The sequence below is a fragment of the Hippichthys cyanospilos genome, chromosome 19, assembly GCF_059441005.1.
Source record: "Hippichthys cyanospilos isolate Australia breed blue-spotted pipefish chromosome 19, RoL_Hcya_1.0, whole genome shotgun sequence".
Taxonomy (NCBI): domain Eukaryota; kingdom Metazoa; phylum Chordata; class Actinopteri; order Syngnathiformes; family Syngnathidae; genus Hippichthys; species Hippichthys cyanospilos.
The window spans coordinates 16,589,042-16,612,497 of NC_142387.1; the positions used below are offsets into that span (position 1 = coordinate 16,589,042).

At 59.6% G+C, this 23,456-nt stretch overlaps 2 protein-coding genes across 7 annotated transcripts; both read left to right on the forward strand.

The window, feature by feature from the left end:
* The first annotated feature begins 858 nt into the window (after positions 1–858).
* Positions 859–8,819, forward strand: nfx1 (nuclear transcription factor, X-box binding 1). 2 transcript variants are annotated; one of them, XM_088401530.1, is made up of 23 exons: positions 859–1,079; positions 1,866–2,537; positions 3,515–3,676; positions 3,807–3,884; positions 3,955–4,060; positions 4,143–4,214; positions 4,289–4,428; positions 4,653–4,755; positions 4,838–5,055; positions 5,396–5,493; positions 5,559–5,589; positions 5,662–5,744; positions 5,978–6,086; positions 6,161–6,280; positions 6,598–6,677; positions 6,742–6,975; positions 7,040–7,113; positions 7,566–7,667; positions 7,728–7,859; positions 7,930–7,996; positions 8,291–8,436; positions 8,500–8,598; positions 8,660–8,819. In XM_088401530.1, the coding sequence occupies exons 1-23, from the start codon at positions 1,061–1,063 to the stop codon at positions 8,733–8,735; spliced, it is 3,021 nt and encodes a 1,006-aa protein (XP_088257656.1). In that variant the 5' UTR covers positions 859–1,060; the 3' UTR covers positions 8,736–8,819. The 2 variants fall into 2 exon arrangements, with proteins under 2 accessions (XP_088257656.1, XP_088257657.1); XM_088401531.1 differs by lacking the exons at positions 8,500–8,598; positions 8,660–8,819 and having other exon boundaries at positions 7,935–7,996.
* Positions 8,820–9,463: 644 nt separating this feature from the next.
* On the forward strand, positions 9,464–23,139 carry smarcd3b (SWI/SNF related BAF chromatin remodeling complex subunit D3b). Of its 5 annotated transcripts, none has more exons than XM_088401543.1 (13): positions 9,464–9,695; positions 17,611–17,816; positions 18,564–18,653; positions 19,305–19,347; positions 19,666–19,788; positions 19,870–19,995; positions 20,239–20,334; positions 20,427–20,690; positions 20,774–20,871; positions 20,933–21,068; positions 21,195–21,317; positions 21,383–21,484; positions 21,775–23,139. In XM_088401543.1, exons 1-13 carry the CDS (start codon positions 9,684–9,686, stop codon positions 21,826–21,828), a joined length of 1,473 nt encoding a protein of 490 aa, XP_088257669.1. In that variant the 5' UTR covers positions 9,464–9,683; the 3' UTR covers positions 21,829–23,139. The 5 variants fall into 5 exon arrangements, with proteins under 5 accessions (XP_088257669.1, XP_088257667.1, XP_088257668.1 ...); XM_088401541.1 differs by lacking the exon at positions 9,464–9,695 and adding an exon at positions 9,888–14,899; XM_088401542.1 differs by lacking the exon at positions 9,464–9,695 and adding an exon at positions 9,888–14,899 and having other exon boundaries at positions 19,873–19,995.
* Positions 23,140–23,456: the final 317 nt, after the last annotated feature.

Consider the following 23,456-nt stretch of genomic DNA (forward strand, 5'->3'; position numbering starts at 1 on the left):
CCGAGCTGACACTGCGCATGCGTGGTGTGACTGCAGTACGGAGTTGCAGCCGCTCCTCGTGCTGCTTTAACGTTTGCCAGGCCTTCGCGAACTTGCTTTGTTCGCGGCCGCTTGTACGTCCATGAATATATTTGCATTTAAAAAATATTTCACTCCATGCTGCAAAATTGTTTATCTTGACGAAAATCTATATCGTCCTTCTACCTTCTCCTCTAGGATTTAGGCACCAAAAGCGTGCTTTTGGCGAGCATGTTAATACGTGTGACCACACTTCTCTCATGTGAAAATCCAACCATAAATGTGTATCGTATATGTATTTGTTAGTAACTCCCACTATCTCGTTTGATTACCACCAGCGACACACCAAGCGCCATCTTGTGGCTTGCGGGGCGCATTCCGAACACCCTCTAACTCGAATTTGACTCTGGAAGCGCTTTTCAAAGGTTGCTTGTTGTTGGTGGTTTTTTACATTTTGACCGAGTAAACACCGTTCCACCTTCGACAAGGTCACACTATATTATTGTTCTGCGCCATTCCATATCATTCGATACCAAATATTTTATCTAGCCTCTCAATTTTCAGGCGCAATTTCCCCCCCCATAAATCGATTTCCAGTTGCTAACACTCATTGCTTTTACGAACGCGCGCCGGCGATTGCGCAACAATCGGCTTGTGCTTCTCTTTGAGTTTTTGGTCATTTTCCCCTGGCGTTATTGTTTTTGCTGTTACTGTTTCTGTTTTTGTATTATACTTAATTATACACTGCTATGTTGATTAATAAAAAACACACAAAAAAAAAAACAATCGGCCCTTGCGTTTTGGTCGGCTATAGTTTCCGTAGTTGGTGATCAAAGATGGCTGACCTCACGCGCGTGCGCATCGAGCAGCCAAACTAACAGCAGATTAAAGTGCGTCAAAACGAAGCGTGAGGCACTCGTCCCTTTTGGGACAAGTCCGATCGATTAGATCTTTTTTTTGGTTTTCTTGCGGACGTTTTTGTCACTTGCAATTAACGGACATACTTTACATCGGTAACTTTTGGCGAGGCAAAGCGCGGCGAATGGCTGAAGGCTCCTCAGGTAAACTGTTGGAATTGAAGCGCAAGTACTTTTATCGCGTTAGCTTGTTGGGGTTAGCCTGCAATTGGACTACTTGACGTTTGGTTTGAACTGGCGTACAAGCGAGTTGATAGGCTTTTTAGAGACCCGTCCTCACTCTTTTCAATCATTCGCATCGAATATGATTCGGCCATAAAATAAAGACAAATCCGTGTTTTAAGCCATGTCTTCCTAAAGGGGGACAGCAAAAAATCCCTTTCATGTCTTCCAAGTTTTCCTAAAGGGGGACAGCAAAAAATCCCTTTCATGTCTTCCAAGTTTTCCGGCCGGCAAATGTTGCAGTATGTGTCAACTCCACAGGCTTAACGTATTTGCGAGGGACGACTAATATCGGAACGTAGCGTTTTCCACGAGTAGGCATACGCGTTGATGGAAATAATGCAGAGGTTTTTCTGTTAAAAAGTACATTCGATATTGTTCGAATCCTTTAACCTTAGGCGCAGTTTGAACCTCAAGCACCGCAAAGGATCAAGTGACTTATAACGACACACGCTAATTACGTACTGGACATAACATGTAAATCGGCCTACAGAAACGTTCAAAAGTAAACGTGTTGCAGTCGGACGTTCCATCGCACTCAGGCAGTGATTCTTTTACGCACCGTCAGATGGCGCCCACGTTCCTCACGTCGCTTCACGTGATGCATTTGGAACGCTTAGTTTTGAACCGGGGATCGCTTCCTCATCCCTTTTGCCTATTGTTTTGTGTGTGTTCGTGGGCAGTATTTAGCACTTTTTGTGTTTGTAGACACACCGGACCTAGACCCAGAGGGCGCATCGCATCCCAAAAATTCAAACGCCTACGAGTCCGGGCGCGGACGGTCGAGATTCGGCGGCGAGCGACGCTCGAGCGCTCCCTCTCAGCGACGCGGCCACCCCCGTCCCGGCTTCCCAAACGCCCCCCCTCGCCAACGGCGGGGCGAGGCCGGCGGCGGGAGACGAGGCCGAGGACGCCGCGACGGATTCCGGGGCGCCTATGACGATTTTCACACCTTGCGAAGCGCTCCCGCGGGCGACCGCTCGGACGACGCGTCCGATCGGACGAACTGGCGGACAGATGATGATGATGGCGGCGGCGGCAAAAAGTCCGAACAGACCAACTTGAAGCGCGAGAATCCCGGACGAGGAGATGGCCCTCGTTTAAGGAGGAAGAACAGCGGCGGCGGGCGACGGACGCCGGATGACGTAGCAGCGGCGGCAGAAGAAGAAAAACGGGGAAGGGGCCGGGGGGCCGCGCCGGACCCCCGTGGCCACCACCTGAAGAAACAGCCCAAACAGCAACAGCGAGGGGGACCCATCCAAGTGGCAGCACGGGACCAGGGAGATTCAAATGGGGCGGCCGCTCACCGCCAGGCGCGCGGAGGCGGACGGAGGAGAGCGCCCGACCGCGACGTGGCGGAAAGCAACGAAACGCAGACGGGTTGGCCAAACTTTGAAAAGTTCAAGTTTCTTTTGTGAAATGACTGAAGGAAGGATCACTGATTGGAATGAATTTTTAATGTCGTGCCGCACATGGAGTCAAACTCAAGACGCGCAAAAGCAAAGCCGTTTCAAACGTGAAATCAGAAAACGTCGGCTCTAGCCATATAAATACAATTCGTGACCAAAGACTGATAAAGTAATAGACTGCCGTTAAAAAGCAAACTTTATCAAATGTTCAAAAATAGTCGTCACCCATCTCTGAAAAATGAGTGTGTTTTACCATACAAATCCAAATGGCTTTACATACATACAAGGGGATTTTTGTTGTATTCGTTTTCTTTTTATATACCCGTAGATTCATTACCATGATGTTAGTCTACCCTGATTCTTCTGAATTATTTTTGGGGAAAGAAAGAGAGAGAGAAAACATTCTGCGTGACACGCTGACCGCAAATAAGATCCATAGCTCTAAAACTACATCTAAAATTGTATCCTTTTGAACATGAAAAAAAACAATATAATCAACTTTCAACAAACAACAACTACTTGACGTTAGTGACTTTAGTTTTCAAGGTGAGGTGAGGTCTCGGTTAGAGGGTAGTCTGAAACAGAAAAAAAATACAGTATCAAAACACATGAAATCCATAACTATGTGAACCCCAATCTAAAGAGAAAACAGCAAATTTGATGCTTTAAACAAAATCAAGAATTAGAAATTGAAATCGAGCTCAACCACCAAACATCAGCAGCGATATCAAGAAGCGTTTAACCTGACGAAAGACGTTTGAAAGGTGCTGATAATTTTATAAATCACATTCAAACCTCCCCCTGACCATCACAGGGCGCCGCTGCGCCACCCGGTGCCGTAAATTTGTAATTACACTTGACGCGCAAAAGCCAAGCGTGTTTTTTTTTCCCCAATCTGAGAAGGACCGGACTTAGCTAGACTTTTTCCAATTTGGCGCGGACTTTCAGGTTGTCTGATCGAGCAGCTGTCGGCGGAGAAGTACGAGTGCATGGTATGCTGCGACGTCATCCGCGGCGCGGCGCCCGTGTGGAGCTGCGGCAGCTGCTTCCACGTCTTCCACCTCAACTGCATCAAGAAATGGGCCCGCTCGCCCGCCTCCCGGCCGGACGGTACGTCGCCGAAGGCCGCCGCCGTCACCTTGGTTTTGCCGCCGCCGTCACCTTGGTTTTGCCGCCGCCGTCACCTTGGTTTTGCCGCCGCCGTGACCTTGGTTTTGCCGCGCCGTCCTTTCTTTTGCAGATTCGTCGGGCGGCTGGCGTTGCCCCGCCTGTCAGAACGTTGCGCTCAAAGCGCCCACCTCCTACACCTGCTTCTGCGGTGAGGCTCGCGTCCTCGCCGGCGCCCCGCCCCGTCCCGTCCCTCTCTAAGACGCCGTCTGCGCCGCCAGGCAAAGCGACCGATCCCGAGCGGCGGCGCGGCGAGATCCCCCACAGCTGCGGCGACGTGTGCGGGAAGAAGAGAGGCGGCGTGGACTGCGAGCACCCTTGTAACATGTCAGCCGAGGGCGCGACCGACGCCGCCGACCCCGAGCCCCGAAGCGCGTCTTCATCGGCGTTTGCGCTTTCTCCTCTTCAGCCTATGCCATCCGGGACCTTGTCCGCAGTGTCCCGCCTTTGTGAGCAAATCCTGCGCGTGCGGAAGAACAAGGTGTCGGCCGTCGCGCCCCGCGCTTTCCCGTCGTTCTTTGCTCCTCCTAACGTCCGGCGGGAATTTGTCGGCAGTCGGCCCGTGCGCTGCGGCCGGCCGTCGCTCCTTCGCTGCGACCGAACGTGCGGCGCGGCGCTCGACTGCGGCCGACACGCCTGCGCTCGGGTGTGCCACGCCCGGCCCTGTCAACCCTGCCGGCTGCAGGTCCAGCAAGGTGAGCCGGGGGGGGGGGGGTTGGGCTTAGGGGTACGGTTATTAATCTCACAAAAGGGCCCTCGTGGAAGGCGAAAATGCTTTTGCGGGCCAATTTCAAAATAATGGTCATTTCTCACAAAACGGAAAACGGCGTCAAGCCAGGGCGGCATCACGCAATGCTGTGGTTGTCGCGCGCTTCCCGAGGACCGAATCCCTAACGTAACTCTTGTGAGTCCGCTCTAGCCTGCTACTGTGGACTTTCCGCTCGCCAAGTTCCCTGCGGCGCGGATAACCGCGCAGTTGACGCCGCTTCGGGGAATTTCTCCTGCCGCAACATTTGCGCAAAGTAAGTTTGACGGTCCTTTTCTTTAGTTTCCCTTTTTTTTTTTTCTTCGTTCCGCCGACGGCGCTCCGCCATTTTGTCCCAGGACGTTAAACTGCCAAGCTCACGGGTGCGAACGGCCGTGCCACCCGGGCCCGTGCGCGCCGTGCCCCCGCTCGCCCGGCGCAGTCAAGACTTGCCCCTGCGGCCGGACGCCGTCGGCCAAGCTGCTGGAGCTGGGCCACCCGGAGCGAAACGGCTGCACCGACCCCATCCCCTCCTGCGGACAGACGTGCGGCGCGCCGCTGGCCTGCGGCTCTGGCGGTAGGACGCCGGCCGTTCCTCCCTGCCGCTTTTATCGCGGCGGAGGGCCGACGCGCGCCTTTCTTGTGTCTCGCTTCACTGTCTTTGATCATCAAGTCGAGTGGTGAGCTTTGCGTCGGATCCAAATTGGGCATTTGCAAATGTGAACGCCAATTTTCAGTTCACTTCTTTTGGCATCCGCTGCAGAAGGAGATACTCGCTTTTAATGAAGCACCTGGAAGGAACAACAGTTAGTGATGAGTTTCAACATAGCAGGGTGGAAGGAAGGCTTGTGACTCTTTGGACTTTTATTTTGGAGTGGTGCGATCAGGTGCCCCCCCCCCCCCCCCGAATGTTTCAGACACCCTCCACCGATGCGACAAGCCGTGCCACGAGGGAGCCTGCGGGCCGTGTTCCCTGATGTCCAGAATCAGGTGCAGGTGCGCGTCCAAGACAAAGGTGACTAAAAGCGCGCGGCCCGGTCGCTCCCCGTGTTCTCCGAGTGACTTTGCGGCCCGTTTCAGGAGGTGCCGTGCGCCAGCATCCGAAGCGAGGGTGAGCTCACGGCGTCCGAGCCGCGGCTCGCCCGGCCTCGCTGACTTCCCGGCCGGCTCTTCGGCCTTTCAGGGGAGCCGGCGTTCGCCTGCGAAAAGCGCTGCAACAAGAAGCGCTCGTGCGGCAGACACAAGTGCGGCCAGCTCTGCTGCGCGGTGAGCGCCGGCAGCCCGAGGGGGCGCTCGCTCCGACGGGTCAAAGTTGGACGCGGGCGGGGGGATTTTTTCTTCTTGTAACTTTTCCAACGTGGCCGAGAGCTTTCTTGGCGCGGCTCAGCTTTTGCGGCGGCCCGGCGCGACGACGGCGGCGTAACAAAATAACCGCTTTTCCTTCTTAAACGAATTTTGGGGTTTTTGCTTCGCCTGTGCGCGCGTCCCCCTTGACGCAGAGTGTGGATCACAAGTGCCAGCTGATCTGCGGTTACAAACTCAACTGTGGCCTGCACCGCTGCCAGGAGCCCTGTCACCGTGGCAACTGTCAACCCTGCTGGCAGTCCAGTGAGTCACGGGCAGCCGGATTCCATCTTGTCCCCCCCCTCCCGTCTTTTGTCTTATTCTTTGCGTGTCGCCAGGTTTCGACGAGCTCGCGTGTCACTGCGGGGCGTCCGTGTTGTATCCGCCCGTCCCGTGCGGCACAAGCCCGCCCGAGTGCAAGAACCCGTGTGCCAGGAGGCACGAGTGCGACCACCCCGGTAAGCGCGCTTCCTGATGGATAACATCTTGACGGCGCCTTAACCGAAAACTCGACGCGTTGGAGGCGACGTGGCCGGGCCGCGCCTGTGTACCCGCTCTTCGAGGGTTCTCCCGATGACGGGCGGCGCCCGGGTTAGCTGTCCGTCGCAGGCGCGCGAGTGACCCGCAAGTAGTACCCGGTTGCCTACCGCTTTCCGTCCGGGGCTCGTCTTTTTGAGCCGCCCGGGCCGTCGATCGCGAGGGAGGGACGACGTGCGCCTTTGTGCCAATTTTGCGGAAAGGGCGGATGAGACATCGAGCGGCTCCGCTTTTTCAGTCTTCCACAACTGCCACAGCGAAGACAAGTGCCCGCCCTGCACCTACCTGACCGACAAGTGGTGCATGGGAAAGCACGAGGTGAGGCCTCGTTTTTTTTTTTTTTTTTTTTTTGCAAATGGATTGAAATAGTTTTTTCTTTCAGCGACGCAGCAACATCCCCTGCCACATCCAAGACGTCTCCTGCGGGCTGCCGTGCGGCAAAACGCTGGCGTGCCAGATGCACCGCTGCCAGCGAATCTGCCACCGCGGCGACTGCTTGGACGCGGCGGGCGCATGCGGCCAGCCGTGCGCGCTTCCCCGCCCCGGCTGCGGCCACGCCTGCGCCGCCGCGTGCCACGCGGGCGCCCCCTGCCCCGACGCCGCCTGCGCCGCCGAGGTAGCCGTTTGCGATACGCCGGCGCTTGAGGAGGCGCCGCCGTAATCCCTCGTTGTACTCCTAGGTGGCGCTGCGATGCCGCTGCGGTCGAAAAAAGGAAACGGCGTCGTGCGGCGACGCCGCCGCTTCCTATCAGAGGTCGGTCATCAAATTTTATACGGCGTGCGTCTTTTTGTGCCATCTTTCCAAAGGCAAAATTGGGTCTGGTTATGAATTGACCTTTATATATGCAGGTAACGCTAATGTGAGCAAATTCTCTCTCGCCTTCGTGTGACGTACACAAAAACGAAACGGAATAATGAACGAACGCTACATCGGCGGGCAAAGTCTTTATTTGAAACGCGTCACGAGTCCCTTCGCGGCGGCAGACAGGAAATGCGCGCTTGACTTGCCTCTGGAAGCGCTTAGTGGATAAGAAAAGCGAAAGATGTCTCCGGGGACCACCGACGCAGTGCACGTCGCCATCAAAGCGGGCGCCACGTCGCCCGTCTTTGCTTCCGGCGTAAAGTGTAGTTTTCGGGCCACGTCGCGACCCGGGCCGCGGACGCCTTTCCCGGATTTTTGGACGTACGCCTCTTTGCGCGCGGCAGGTCGGCGGCCATCGCCGTGGCCAGCAAGCTGTCGGAGATGCGGCCGGGCCACTCGGTGGACCTGCGCCCGCTGCTGGCCAACGAGGAGCTCGAGGAGAGCAGGTAACCCGCGACGGGACGGCCCGGCCCGGCCCGCTTGAGCGGCCCCCTTTTGCCCGCCAGCCTGGAATGCGACGAGGAGTGCGCCGTCCTGGAGAGGAACAGACGCCTGGCCGAGGCCCTGCGGATCGACCCGTCGGCGGAGCCCTTCCCCGCGCGCGCCGTCTACAGCGACGGCCTCAAGGCGGACGCCAGGTGCGGCTCCTCCTCCCGCCGCTCTCGTGGCGCCGGCGCCTCGGCCCTCCTCACCGTGGCTCTCTTTTAGAAAAGATTTCAAGTTTGTCTCGGGTGTGGAAGAGGCCATTAAGAATCTCGTGGAGCTTGTTTCAAAGGTCAGTGTGCGCTCTTACGGTCATTCATTTCCACTCATTTAGAGGCGACAACCGCGTGCCGCAGGAGAGCCCCAAGACAAACGGGAACCGTCGAGCCTTTTTTTTTTTCAAGTCCAATAATGCCCGTGGGGCAATATGACCCGGAGGGAAGCGTGTGAAAATCTTCTCACAGAGAACGCCCCAAACATAGCCGAGCATAAGTCGCGCAGCGGGAAACCGCATTCAACCTTTACTTCCAAACGGGTCAGTCGGACCCCCGACCCGTCCGAGATGAGTTTTCCTGTCGCGCTTCAGGGCAGCAGGGCCAAGGAGAGCCACCGCTTCCAGCCCATGAACCGCGAGCGGCGGCGGATCGTCCACGAGCTGGCCGAGGCCTACGCCGCCGAGAGCGTCAGCTACGACGGCGAGCCCAAGCGCAGCGTGGTGGTCACGGCGCTCAAGTAAGCCGGCCGCCGCGCCCCGCCCCGCCCGGCCTCGTCACCCGCGTGTCCCGTCGTCGTCAGGGGGAAGTCGCTGTGTCCAAAACGGACGCTGGCCTCGTTGGTGGCCCCCGCGCCCGTCGCCCGCGCCCCCGTCGCCCGCGTCGAGCGGGCCGGCAGCAGGTCAGTGTCGACGGGCGCCGCTCGCTCGCCCTCTTACATATCGCCGCCCGCTTGCCGGCAGGGCCTCCCACGCCATCGCCTGGTCCAAGCTGGTCAAAGGAGAGCCCGCCGTCGATTATTTTGACGTCCGGGACTGAGGGATTCCGGCGCCGGCCGCTTTTGCAAGGCTTCAAGCGCTCCAAGGAAAACGGTGAAATAAAAGTTCTCCCTGTTTCAAGGCCGTCCCTGCGTTCGCCGGGTCTTCTCTCCGCTCGCGTCTCCGCAGCCTTTTCAAGCTAACGGGCTGCACGGAGGCGCTTGACAGCTCGAGCCGTCGCGTATCGTCGGCGAGAAACGTGAAAGAAACGTGAAAGAAACGTGAAAGAAACGTGAAAGAAACGTGAAAGAAACGTGAAAAAAACGCGAAAACGCTTCTCGCGCCTTCCGTTGGCTCGCGTCGCCGGTCAAGTCCCCAACGACAGCCGCGCTCGCCGCGAGCGTGACTCTAGCTTCCTACGAAGGTCACGTGAACTCTTTTCATTGCGACGCCGTTCACCTGATTTGAATGGAACGTACAGGATGAATTAGTTTAGGGGTTTTTTGTGTTTATGGGAGCGCTGCCTCACGAGAGACTTCTTCTGAAATGGAGTCTTTTGTGCTTGTACTTTCCTGCGCACCCTGCCTTTTTTCCACACCTCCCCTAAAAAAAAGAAAACCACCGTCTCTTTGTGTCTGCTGCTTGAGAGATTTCTTACAAAAAAAAAAAAAAAAGCGGCGTTGCACTGGAGGAACCCCTCCAGCCCACAAAAAAGGAAAGGCAGCTCGTTCGCTCGCTCGCTCGCTCGCTCGCTCGCCCGCCCGATTATTTGCCGACACTCCCTTGCCTCAGCTCATTTTTCATCCCGTCGGCGGCGACGGCGACGGCGGCGGCGCTAACAAGTCGCCGAGACGCTCTCCTTTTTTGGCTTTTTCGCTCTTGAAAAGCCTCCAGGAAGTTGACTTGACGTCACAACCGACCGGACCGGACCGGACCGGACGACGGCACGCATCCGGCACTCGGTGCAGTCGACTCGGCTAAAAAAAAAAAAAGCCCGCAGACTGAGAGGATGGAGAGGAAGGTAAGAGCCGACGCTAGCTCTCGCCGCCTTCACTATTAGCATGTCACTGCAGCATCCATGTTTTGGGGGTGTGGGGGGGCAGGCGGGCTCCTGATTTTTAGTCAAACGGGGGAAAGTGTAAAATGGTGGTTGTTTGGCCTCGCTGCCGCCGCATAGTGCAGGAGGCGGCAGGGAGGTTTTTTTTTTTTTTTTTTTTTGGGGGGGGGGCATCGGGCGCCTGCCTCGCAGACACACAGCGGCAGGCAGCTCGTTAACCTTGGCCGGCACACTCGGGGAAAGGCGGGCTCCCCCAGTGTCGTGCAAAAGTTTGGCTCGAGTTCTCGCCAACGCTCCCTCGCATCCGTCGTCCCTTTTCACAAACGCTCCCCTGCTGCCGCTCATTCGGAGTTCCAAGTGGGATTTGTGCAGAATTTCAGGAGCAAGCGGCGAACTCCGCTCACATTGAACTTGAACGCGGCAGCGAGCTCGCTTAGTGTCCGATCAAAGCGGCTGTCAAACTCGCTTTTAGTGTGGACTTGTCGTTTCTGCTACGATTCAGGCCAAGTCCGTTTCAAGTGCGTTGCTCACACGCCGACAAAAACTGCAACTCGGCGGAACTTGGCGGGCCGCGCCAAATGATGCTTTCAATTGGAAACGTGCGATTTCGAAGGCCCGTCGCTCTTGCGTTTTATATCGGTAAGACCTGCTATACTTTTATTTTCCTTCTCCGGTGCGGGAAATAGCGTTTAGCGGGTTGGGCCTCGTGTGGCTTCAACCCCTAAAGTCAGTCTTTGCTTTTACTTGGCGTTCGTGGATGTTAAACCTGCCCATCAACACCCAGCGTTCCATTTTCTTTTCAGGAAAAAACTAAACAGTTTATTGCAAATAGGGGCTGCGCTTTGCTGGATGTAGCTTTGACGCCGGCTTATCGCTGACTTGGAAAGCCATCTCCCGACTTGTTTTATGGTGACGTCACCTTCCGTCCGTCGCTATCTTTCTCAAAGATGTTCGGCCTCTGCTTTTAAGTTATCGCCCACGTGTCCCACTTTCGAATGAGAAAAACAACCTTTTGGAGGGGAGGCTTTTTCGGGCGCAGGGATGGAGTCGGCTCGGTTCGAGAGGGCGTCAAGAGAACGCGCGCCGGAGTCGAACCGCCCGGGACCATTCAAACCATTTTCTCGACGCGGCGTTTGGACTGTTTTTGCCCCGTTTTCGTTCTGGCGGCATGTCAGCCGAGGGACGGCGCGCTCCCGGAGCGGTCGCGCCATGTTGTCGCCGCCCGGGTGAAATTTCAGCTCCCTTTGACGCGAAACGCCTCCCGCGTTTGAACCGAATAGCGCGCGAGGCTTAATTAGAACTCCCGTACGTCGACGACGTTTTCAAAGGTGCCGACCGAGCGCCCTTTGCTTTGTTTAGCTTTGCTAAACGGAAGCGGGCCTAAGCGTGTGGGAGGCCGGCGTCTGGAAAAGGAAAGGGCCGTCTAGGAGCAACCCGGACCGCGACGGGACCTGGGACGGCGGCGCCGAGCCCCGCGTCTACGTCTGGCCGAGTAGGGGGAGAATCGCCGGCCGGGCCCTAAAATGGCCTTTTAGCGCGGAGCGGGACGGAGCGCCGGACGCCGTTTCGAGCTTCGGCCGCCAGCCAGCCCAAAGAGGAGCGGCCCAAATCAGTATGCGAGGTAGCGTCCGGGCTCAGCGCCTTTGATTTGGGCCACCCCCCCCACCCCCACCCCGATCCGCCCGGGAGCTCGGCCTCAAAGCGGCTTTTGTTCGCCGCGGGCTAGGTGGCTCGCTCCTCGTCTTTGTGTCGCGCTCCTACTTTCGGGCCCGAACGGACAATGCGGGAAGGGGAGGGGGCGGGCTTCCCTCTGTAGCCGAGGAGGAATGCAAACCCGCTCGATGGCGAGTTGTTGCCGTGGAAACAAAATGGCTTCCGGGGAAAAAGTTGCGCACGCCGTCGATTTGCACTCAAGCGGCCGGAGTGAAGAAATAAACATTTGAGCGGGGAGCGCGCCCGGGTTGCAAAGGGGGGTGCGGCCGCGCTAACCGAGTACGCCGCCGTCCTCGCGCGCCCGGGTTGCAAAGGGGGGTGCGGCCGCGCTAACCGAGTACGCCGCCGTCCTCGCGCGCCCGGGTTGCAAAGGGGGGTGCGGCCGCGCTAACCGAGTACGCCGCCGTCCTCGCGCGCCCGGGTTGCAAAGGGGGGTGCGGCCGCGCTAACCGAGTACGCCGCCGTCCTCGCGCGCCCGGGTTGCAAAGGGGGGTGCGGCCGCGCTAACCGAGTACGCCGCCGTCCTCGCGCGCCCGGGTTGCAAAGGGGGGTGCGGCCGCGCTAACCGAGTACGCCGCCGTCCTCGCGCGCCCGGGTTGCAAAGGGGGGTGCGGCCGCGCTAACCGAGTACGCCGCCGTCCTCGCGCGCCCGGGTTGCAAAGGGGGGTGCGGCCGCGCTAACCGAGTACGCCGCCGTCCTCGCGCGCCCGGGTTGCAAAGGGGGGTGCGGCCGCGCTAACCGAGTACGCCGCCGTCCTCGCGCGCCCGGGTTGCAAAGGGGGGTGCGGCCGCGCTAACCGAGTACGCCGCCGTCCTCGCGCGCCCGGGTTGCAAAGGGGGGTGCGGCCGCGCTAACCGAGTACGCCGCCGTCCTCGCACCCCCGCTCTGTCCTTCGCAGGGGCACTTTATGGATTTCGGGCTCGCTTTGTGTGGCCCCGGCCCGACTGGCAGGCCGACCCGCTTTCGAGTCCCGGCGCAAATTCTGGTCTTGTCGGCGCGGCCCGCGCCGGATAGCCGGAATGCAAAAAAATCAACGCCAGCTCGCTCCCATCCACCCAGCCTTTGCTTAACCCGTATGAGTCCATCGGACCTTGGCGCGAGACGGCGGCGCCAAACGCGGAGGCCCGTTCCTCGCGAACGGGATCCGTCGGCTTTCGCGAAAAAGGAGAAAATCCTCCGGTTTGGCGGGCGCGGGGAGGCGGCCGAATCTCAAAGAACTCGGCCGGCGCGAAGTTCAACGGCGGCTCGTCGATCCATTGCCGAAACGGTCGCGGGCCCTTTTGACCGTCGTTGGTTTGAAAGGGACGGATGGACGGCGGCGCCTCCGCTCGCGAGCGCGTCGCTCAACTTTGCAAAGCCGTGACGGCGCGCCTCATATTCTGGCCAGCGATGTGTCTGGCGAGCGCCGCTTGCCGGTACTTTCTCCGGATGATGATGATGATGATGATGATGATGAGGAGGCCCGGATCTCGTCCCATTGGCCGCTGTAGTTTCCAGCTCTGGGCAGACTAAACCGTTGCCATGGTTACAACAACCAGGAAATGCCCCCCAACAGGTGATGTTTGGGCTTCCAAAGCTTTGCTTAAAAAAGAAAAAAAAAAAATCCCTGGCAGGCATTCCTCAGTATCCAAGCGACGCTCTTTGTACGTTCTACTCACGGTCTTGGGCGATGGGGAGCCGCTTTAGGTGTTGTTTGCGTGTGCGTGTTTTTCAGGCTTTTGGTAACGTGTGCAGTGCAGGGCTGTTCTTTTGTCACTCGTGTGAGCGTGTCGATTGAGCTTCACCGCGGTGCGAGGGCGCACCTCTCGCTCTTGTTACTTCCGTGATTTCAACCTAACGATCAATCGTATCAATCAATGGGAGGAGTCATGTCATTTGATATTGAAGGGTAGTAGTCGGGTGCTTTCATGAAATCAGAATCGTGTTTCGTTTTTGTGTTGTGTGTTTTTTTTAATAAAAACGCGGATCTTCTGTTGTGAAAGCTAACAAAGGGGTGCAGTGCGGCGCATGTGCGCGACTGCGCACTTTGGCGTCCTCTTGCGGCCGGAGTGGTGAAGTGTTTGGGAAAGCTTCAAAATGGCGATTGTTGCTCCTCCTCACGTCTTTCCAACGCCCGCAGTCTGTTTGGCATAGCTTTACATGCTCGCGCCCCCCGCTGGCCATCCGCTTGCGCAAACGTTCCGCGCAGCCCCCCTTGGTCTTCCGCGGCCTGAGACCTGAGCATTTTTCGGTGTTTTTTTTTTTGTTTTTTTTTTTAAAGCGAGGCCCTGCGCTCGCAAATCACCCTAACGTCCTTTCGACAATTCCGATAAAAGGGCCGTTTTCAATCAGGAATTGAAAATGAAATTGACCTTGTAGGTGAATTGCTCGAGTAAATCGTCAGAACGGACGTTGTAAAATCATAAACAAACGATACGAATAAAGTTGGGGTTAAATGATTTTTTTGACCCGATCGAATCCATGGGAAAAAATATGAAGAAACGACAAGACAAAGTCGCGGGTTTATTCAGATAAGAATGCATTTGCCCCCAAAAATAAGCGTTCTAAAGAATAAACATGCAACGATTGCTGTCTTTTGCATTTGGAACAACAACGGATCAATAATAAGGATGATGAGACGTGGCCATTGGCGATGGTTTCTGTTCCCTTTTGAACGTTGAGTTATAGGTCGAAAGCGATGACGTCAAACTCATCGGCCCAATCATTACACCTCGGTAAAATGGCTTTGTCGCACATGGATCCCGTCGTGACGTCATCATCTCCTTCGCGGCTTTTACTGCGCAGCCCAAAATGGGCGATTTCCATTCACGCCGACGGCCATAAGCGGCGTCGCCTGCGCCCCTTTTGCGCGTGCGCGCGTGTCTTTGCAACCTCCGACTCGGTCACCCCCCCCCCCCCCTCCCGTCGCGTGTGTGCGCGCGCTCGCATGTCTTATCTGAGCGGCGGAATGCAACGCAACAGCTGTGCGGCGGGGGAGGGGGCGGCAGTCGGTGGGCCGGCTGAAACCCCCCCTGCCGGGCCCCCTCCCTCCCTCCCTCTCGCTCTCCCTCTCTCTCTCTCTCTCTCTCTCTCTTTCCCGCCTGCCTTCCTCGGGAGCGAGCGGCGACATTCCGGGCTGCTGCTGCTGCTCAAAGGCGACTCGAAAGCCAAGCGAGGAGAGGAGAGGGAAGGAGAGGGAAGGAGAGGCGAGGCGCGGCGAGGAGCGGAGCGGAGCGGGAAGGAGGGACAGGAGAGGAAGGAGGAGAGGAAGGCGGCGGCGGAGAGCACAAAGAGAAGGAAAGTGGAGCAGGGGAGGGGAACGGGAGGCTGACGGCGGGCGGCCAGACAAAAGAAGGAGACTCGGAGGAGGGGCTGAGCTGGGGGGGCAGCGCGGCAAATGGCCACGGAGGAGACGGCGGGGGGAGCCAGGAAAGCCACCAAGAGCAAACTCTTTGAGTTCCTCGTCCATGGAGTGGTGAGTCGCCGCGCGGAGGGGGGAGGGGGGAGGGGGGAGGGGGGGCGCCTGAAGGTTATTTCCGGCCCCCCTCTCGGACGTTGGGATGGAGGACGCGGGACCCCCCCCCGTGTTTCCCCTTCCCTGGGACGGCACGCGGCGCGGAACGATCGCGCCGTTCGCGGAGGAGACGTCGGGTCGCCGAGACGCTCCCGAGGTTACGGCCGCGGGGGGGTGGGAGTTGCTTGGCGCCGTCCATCGCTCGCTCGCACGTGCTGCACATTTCTTTCCGTCTGGCTTCTGCTCAAGTGGAGCACATGGCAGCAGAAGCAAAAACAACAACAAAAGAACTTCTCGCAGATCTCTATTCCAAGCTGTTAGGCGAAACAAGATCTGCAATTCGCACATGACCTTATGGCTGCCATTACATGCGCCGCCTCCAAAAACGCGTCCTCCTAAAACAAAAAAAAGATGCGGCTCGGGCTTTGCTTTCGCAGCCTCAAGCGTAATTGCAGCTCCGCGACACCGGGCGGCGCTCTCGTCGGCGCCAGGGTCGGAAGCTTTCCACGGCCGTCCGCATTTATTACGAACGGCGTCAATGAGTCCTCTGATTTAAACGTTTGCGTTTTCATCCGTTTGCAAAACGTTTACGATGCCGCGGTCCAAAATATTTGACTTTTTAATAAGGAACGATGGAGCGCTGTCGGGGCAAGCCGGAAGAAAAAGTCCCTTTGCGTTGTCTGTTCAAACGCACGCAGTTGTTTCCAGATACGGATCTTCTTTCTAGTCCCCCGACTAGACTAGGGGGGCTTGACCCGGCCGACCGGCGGGAGCAAAGGTGCCCGAAGCGCGAACGGGCGCCGGACGGGGGCCGCGCCGGGAACCGAGGTTCTCGTTTGACGCCCGTCCAAAACGGACGGGCGTCGGGAAAAAGGCTACCGAATTCCCGGCCGGCCCCAAAGGGGAAAAAGGCCACCTTCCCGCCGCCTTTGCCTCCTTTCCTTATTCCGGCAAAGCGGTCGGGTGCCCAAAAATCTGAGTCTCGTGGAATGGCCGAGACGGTCAAAGGTCGGCGCCCCCGAAGGACAGCGGCCCGCCGAGCCCGTCGGCGCCCAGTCTGTCGGCGGTTTTGGCGCTTCGGCCCGAGGACGGGATGACGTACGGCGCCGTAGAGATTGATGAGCCGCGCGCCGGCCCGCGTCCTCCCCGCGCGCCAATTAACCTTGAGGAGCCCCCCCCCACCCCACCCACCCCGCCAAAAGCTTTTCGGATGGATAAAAGTGATTTGCCGCTCCCCTTGTGGAGTCAAGGTGCTCTCGCGTTGATTTTTTTGTTTTCATCCCCCCCAAATGTCCTATCCCCGATCAAGCTAATGGCGAGATTTCTTCCCGCAATTTTGCAAATGCAATTTAGTTTTGAAGGACCTCTTTCCCGTGTATTGAGCATATTTTTCAGACGAAGCAAAAAGTGAACAGAGTCGATTTTTGTCACGTGGCGTCAGATACTCGGGCAAAAAAAGGATGATTTGTGCCCGCGTGCCGCACCCTTCCAAGCAAGGGCAGCACCGACGTCCGTTGTTTTCAGCAAACCGGATCGCTAGAGTACCGCACCGACGCGAGAGGCCGTGCCCGAGGCATTTGTGAGATTGCCCCATGGCGGCAACGCGCGAGCAGCGCGCCGACAAAGGCCGGCGTTTTGCCAAGCGCGACCGAGGTCCCCTCAAAGCCGACCCCCGCCCGGCCGGCGCGCGGTCCGCGAGCGCTCGCGGCGACGGCGAGGATGTTAGGGATGAGGCGAAAGGAGGGGGAGGGCGGGGGGCCCGGCATATGTTGTTTTTATCCTCTGGCGCGTCCCGGCCGACCCCCCCCCCCCCCCCACGCTCACGCCAAACGTGAGTGACGGCGGCGCCCGCTCGTCCTTCTTGTCGCCCTCTTCAAAAGAGGCGCCCGCCTTTCGTCTCGCTCGGCGAATTGCGCATTTTTAGTCTCCCTCGCTTGTATTTTGGGCTCCTTCCCGTTTTAGCTGCCTTTGTTTTTCCTGGGCGGGCGGGCGGGCGGCAGCGCCAGCAGTCGAAAGATCACCATGGCAGAGAGGATCCGGGCTTACAAAATGTCACATTGCAGTCACAACTACAAAGAAAGGTGGTTTTTTTGTGCGACTCGCGAGGCGTGGCGCGCCGGCCCGTCTCAATGGCCGCAAGGTCGCGCCTTCCCTCTTCGCCGTAGCTACGGCGTGCCCGGGCTCCGAGACGGCCGGCCGCGACATATTCTGCCCATAAAAGTGGGGCTCGGGTCGCCGTTCGCTCCGCCCGCCGGCCCGCAGCTGTCGCGGCGCGAGTGACGGGCGCAGGTGGAGGAGGCCCGCCCCCCCCCCCACCCGGGTGCCGACCGCCTTTTTGTTTTTTTTTGTTTCGGGGACCGGCCAGCAAAGCCAACGCTTAGTATTTGCCGGCGAAAAATGAGCCGGCGTCCACAAACGGAAGGCGTGTGGACGGCGTGTGCCGGCGAGGCCCCGAGCGTCGCGGCGGACGGCCCGAGCCTTCCCCGGGGCGGACTCTTCAAAGGAGGCGGACGACCTGGATCGCCCTGGCAAAACTTTGCCCCGTTCCGGCCGCTCGATCGCGTCCCTCTGGCGCGCTCTCCTGAAAACGCCATCCGAAGACGCTCTCGCGCGCGCGCGCAGCGCGCGACAAAAAGCTGGCGGCATCCTGAAGGCTTTTCTTGTGTCCCCAGCGTCCCGGCATGCCGTCCGGGGCCAGGATGCCCCACCAGGGAGCGCCCATGGGGCCCCCCGGCCCGCCCTACGGAGGCAACCCGGCGGCGCGTCCCGGCCTGCCCTCGCCGGCGATGGAGGCCGGCCGCAAGAGGCCCGCCCCGGCCCAGCAGGTCCAGCAGCAGCAGCAGCAGCAGCAGCAGGCCGTCCAGAACCGGGCCAGGAAGTGAGTCCGGTCCGCGCCCTTGTCCGCCCTCGCGCCGGCGAGAGATCCCCTCGAATCCGTCGGCTTCCCGCGAGCGCCCGACGGCGCGCCGAGGATTAGCCGGGTCCGCCGGCCCGACGGAACCGCTTGAGGCTTCGGCCGTTAGAGCGATCCCGGCGCGCGGCCCGAGTCGGATGGCGTCCGACGGGCGAGCGGAGCGCGGGCGAGCGCCTTTCCCTCCCGCGGATCCCGACAACTGCGCTACGTGGAAGCGTTTGAGTTTGCCGCCGGCGGCGCGCCCTTGTCCTCGCGTCCGAATCTTCGCCGAGCCTGAATGAAAACGGCCGACCGGACCGGACCCCGACTTTGTCCGGCAAATCCTCGGCGGTCTCGCGGAGCCGCTGGAGCGGAGGAGGGGCCCAAAACGCCGGCCGGGGCCAGCGGCGAGACGAGGCCCTCGGCGAAGGAGCCGAGGAGCCAAAACGCTTGTGGGCGCCGTCCTATAAGTCGAGCGAGTTGAGGTTTTGGCTTCGGACAAAAATTGACAAAAATTCGGACAAAAACCCAAAGAAGAAGCGTTTGAGGTCGTAGCGACGTGAGGAGCTTCGTTCGGACACCGGCGGCGTTCCGCCGTCGCGCTCGGCCGGGCGAGGCCGCTCCTCGGCCCGCATTTCAACAGCTTCCGTCCCTTGGGTTGCGGGATCGGGGCGGGGGCCACCTTGTTCGAGGGCCGCAAGAGTTTTGTCTAACGGGCCAACCGCTCCCCAGGAAGCCGCCGGGATTCCCGGGAGGCGGAGAGACGGCGGCCCGGCCCGTGGACGTGCGAGAGCCGCAGTCGGATCCCGCGCTCGGATCCAAGTAGGAGCTTTGGCTGCATGCCCCCCTTTACTCCTCCCGGGGACCCCCTCCTCGCACCCCTCCCCTCCCCCCCGCGACGGGGCGGTCCATGCATGCGTAGGACGGGCAGCATGGCATGGCGGGCGGCAAAGGACTTGACTCCCGTGTGTCGGCCGGGCCGTTTGAGCTTTTGTTCCGGGCGGGCTCGGGCTGCGGCGGGAATAAAGGCTCAGACGGATTTCCGCCGCTAACCCCTCCCCATGAGGTCGCGCCCCAAAAACCAAACCAAGTGGACTTGCATGCGCTCACTCCAAATACTTTCACTCGGGTTTGCGTTCGTAGGAAAAGTGTCGAGAGGAATATGATTCCGAGGCGCCGCTCGCGACTTTACGACGGCGAGAGTCGTTTTTATCCTTTTGCTGTGAAGACGGCTTACGGCTGCGCCTCGGGTCTCGCCCCCCCCCCCCCCCCCCCCCCCCCCCCCCCCGCGCGTCCGGCGGGGCATCCCCTCGGTATTGCCCGCGGGGTTTCGCGATCCCCGCCCGCCTGTCCCGAGGCGCGGCCCCCCATCGTTTCAGAGCGCGCGGCCGCGACGCCGGGCCCGCCCATCGGCCGCCATAGTAACGCGCGCCCCTTTTTCCTCTCCCGTCTTCTTTCTCTCCCTCTCTCCAGCACAAAGCGGAGGAAAATGGCAGACAAGATTCTCCCGCAGCGGGTAAGGCCGCCGCCTTTCCTTTGGGGATCCGCCCCGCCACCTTACCGGGTATCGCCGTAGCGCGCGCGCCCCGGGGGCAAGAGTCCCCTCTCGTTCGTCGCCGTTCGCCCGGCAATCCGGATCCCGCCCCCCGGGGAAAATTCCCGCGCTTCGGATCAAAACGGCCGACCGCTTGGGATCAAAAGGGCCCCCCCTCGCTTCGGTTCGGAGCGAAACGGCCGACTCCCGCGGTCAAAAACGGCCGCCGCGCGAAACGGCCGACCCCGCGTTCCGTCCGGCCGCACGCTGACGTTGTCGTTTGGGGGCGGGCCACCGGAGATCCGGGAGCTGGTCCCCGAGTCGCAGGCCTACATGGACCTGCTGGCCTTCGAGCGCAAGCTGGACCAGACCATCATGCGCAAGCGCGTGGACATCCAGGAGGCGCTCAAGCGACCCATGAAGGTAAGCGGCGGGGCCGGGGGGGGGGGGGCGTGGGGGTTTAGGACGCGGGGCTAACGTGGCGACCTCACGCGTGGGCGCCAGCAGCAGAAGCGTAAGCTGAGGCTCTACATCTCCAACACCTTCAACCCGGCGCGGGCCGACGCCGACGACTCGGACGGCAGCATCGCCTCGTGGGAGCTGCGCGTGGAGGGCAAGCTGCTGGACGACGTGAGCGCCCGTCGCATTTCCTCAAAAGAGAAAACGCTAGCGTCCGCCGGTTACGGCAGCGAGCGTCTGTCGCAGTCCTTTTGCGCCATTTGCGCGTACCGCCGCTTTACAGCCCGTCCCATAAAGGTAGCATTTGGCCCGGGCCCAGGCGGGCGGGCGGGCGGGCGGCTTCCCGAGTCGGCGCAGCAGTCCAAAGCGGAGCCCGAGCACTCAGCGCGCCGTTTTTGTGTTTTGGCGTCTCAGCCGGGCAAGCAGAAGAAGAAGTTCTCGTCCTTTTTCAAGAGCCTGGTGATCGAACTGGACAAAGAGCTCTACGGCCCCGACAACCACCTGGTGGAGGTGAGCGCCTCACTTCACGGGGACGCGGGCCAGAAAAGGACAAAGGGCGGCGGCGCCTTTTGACGGCCGGCTCTCCCCCCGCCCCGCGCCAGTGGCACCGCACGGCCAGCACGCAGGAGACGGACGGCTTCCAGGTCAAGCGTCCCGGCGACGTGAGCGTGCGCTGCACGCTGCTGCTCATGCTGGACTACCAGCCCCCCCAGTTCAAGCTGGACCCCCGCCTGGCGCGCCTGCTGGGCATCCACACGCAGACGCGCTCCTGCATCATCCAGGCGCTGTGGCAGTACGTCAAGACCAACAAGCTGCAGGACTCCCACGACAAGGAGTACATCAACTGCGACAAGTACTTCCAGCAGGTACCCCCGCAAACGCCGCTTTTCCGCGCGCGGCGCCCGCCCGGGAAGAAAGGGCGAGTGAGACCGGCTCCGCCCCGCCGCAGATCTTCGACTGCCCCCGGCTGAAGTTCTCGGAGATCCCCCAGCGCCTGACCAACCTGCTGCTGCCCCCCGACCCCATCGTCATCAACCACGTCATCAGGTGAGGCGCCGGCCCCGCCCGGCGCCGGCCCGGGTGTAAACGCCGGCCCGTTTGACGGCAGCGTGGACCCCAACGACCAGAAGAAGACGGCGTGCTACGACATCGACGTGGAGGTGGAGGACCCGCTCAAGAGCCAGATGAGCGGCTTCCTGCTGTCCACCGCCAACCAGCAGGAAATCGCCACGCTGGACAACAAGGTGGGGGGCGCGGGGGGCGCGAGGGGCGCGGGGGGCGCAAGGGGTGCGAGGGGCGCGGGGGGCGCGAGGGGCGCGGGGGCCGACCCGCGCGCCGGCCCTGACGCCGCTCGGCTCTCCCCCGGGCAGATCCACGAGACCATCGAGTCCATCAACCAGCTCAAGATCCAGAGGGACTTCATGCTCAGCTTCTCGCGGGATCCCAAAGGCTACATCCAGGACTGGCTCAAGTCCCAGAGCAGGGACCTCAAGGTTCTGGTCGCCGGGTCCGTCCGGCCGGCCGGGCCGCTCACCTTCCTCTTGTCTTGCGCCCCCAGCTGATGACGGACGTGGCGGGGAACCCCGAGGAGGAGCGGAGGGCGGCCTTCTACCACCAGCCCTGGTCCCAGGAGGCCGTCAGCCGATACTTCTACTGCAAGGTCGGCCCGCTCGCCGCCGCCGCCGCGCCGGCGGCTTGGGACTCGGGTCCCGGGGGGCCGGTATCCCGCGCCCGATTCGGGCCATCCGCCTTTGAGAGGGGGTTCCCAAGCCCTCCGGGACCGGGCTTCCGCGCCTTGTAGAAAGTCAAGAAAACATTCGGTGAAAGTCGATTTTTAGCGACGTCGCGCAAAAAAATAGGGGGGCCGCCCTCGGCCAAGCTCGCCCGCGTCTTTCGTACCGCGGATGGTGTTTGTGTACTTGGGCTGATTTTGCGTGTGTGCACGCGCAGATCCAGCAGAGGCGGCAGGAGCTGGAGCAGGCCTTGGCCGTGCGCAACACCTAAGCCGGGAGCCCGAGCCCACCCGAAGGGAAAGGCGGAGGCGCCGCCGCGTCGGCGTCCCGACTGTCGTGGTGCTAACATGTAGCTCACTTTTGTGCGTGCGCGAAGGATTTTTGGGGGAATGTAAATATGTTTCGTGCTTTTTTTTTTTTTTTTTTTTTTTTTGTCAAGGTTGCGCCAGACCTCAAATAGCGTGCGTGTATTTCAGGGGCCACGCTTGACCGCTGTGGTTTTGCGTCTCGCGACGTCTTCCTCTTCTTTTTTTCTAGCGTGCCGTAAACGATCCGCTCGGGCTCCGCCCCTTCACGGCGAGCACGGAGGGCGGGCCGCGCGCTTTTGACGCCCGTCCACCTCGGCCCACGCGCGCTCCCGCCCTCACCGACGCTAGCTGTAAATATAGGCCGCGACGTCGCCGGACGCCGCCGCGATCCCGACGCTCCGAGGGCGTCTTCGGCTCGTTTTGCATTTCGAAGAAAGCGCCGCCCATACCGGATGAAAAAGGCCTCTTTCCGGGGATGGCGTAAACGTGCCATGGCAGCGACGTCGAGAACGACGTCGCCCGAAAAACCAAAGCCGTACCGTAATAAGAATGAAGCCCTTTTTGAGAGGAACCCAATTGGATTTGGGATCTGGCAGAAATGAAGTTGCCTTTTCTGGGTTACTTCAACACATTTCATGTGCTTTATGGGTTGATTCTTACACCGAGAAAATTGCTTTTACAATGAAGTTGAGATGCCTGCGGGCTAATAAGAGAGGCGGGCTATAGATTTTCCCCACTTAAAGGCTGCTTTTCCCCTTTTAATATGAGAACATTGCCGACCTTGGAGAAGGAACTCTAGAATGGAACATTTTCAAGGAAGAATAAGCCTTTTTCAATTCGCCTTTATTCTGCAGCTATCGTAAGATGTTTTCATCGTGGCCCTCAATCTTCAAGCGAACATGCCTGCCGCGCGTCACATTTTTCCCGCAAATACTCCGTTGCAGTGCGTTTCTTTCTTAGAGCACAAACGTCCAAAAGAAAACCGAAGCGGTACCCTAAGCGTGGTTTGTCTTGAGTTTGTTTCTTTTCTAGCACGGTCGAAGAGTTGCCTATTGACTAGCGCCCTCGCGTGGGGCGGAGGAGACTCGCAACCCGCTCGCTGCCTGCATGCTTCCTTTTTCTTTTTCTTTTTCCTTTTTCTACTCCGAGCGGGCGACTTTTCACTTACAACGTGGATGACTTGACATAAAACAGAGGAGAAAAAGGGACAAGAGCTGTGACCTTGTGTGACTGACTGGATGTAAATAAAGCGCTTGCCAAAGTTTTTAAATGCCGCCGCGCGCCCCTTGGGTGTCCTTTGTTCGCCCCAATAAGAAACTCGCGGATCCGTGACGCGATGAAACGGAAGCTGGGCGGAAGTTAGCGTCCACGAGGACGGCGAGTCCCAGCGCCCGCCCTCCCGCCCGCCCGCCGGCTTTGATTCGGTTCCGCCCACGAAAGCGGCTTTTGGTCAACCTCCGCTAAATGACAATCTTAAGTCGACTCTTCTGTGCCGCTTAAAGCGGTTCGGCTTTCATCGGAGCTTCTTTTGTGACGCGGCGATCCCAAAGTTTGGAAGCTACGGTGAAGAGAAAGCGTTGCGATGCAACGA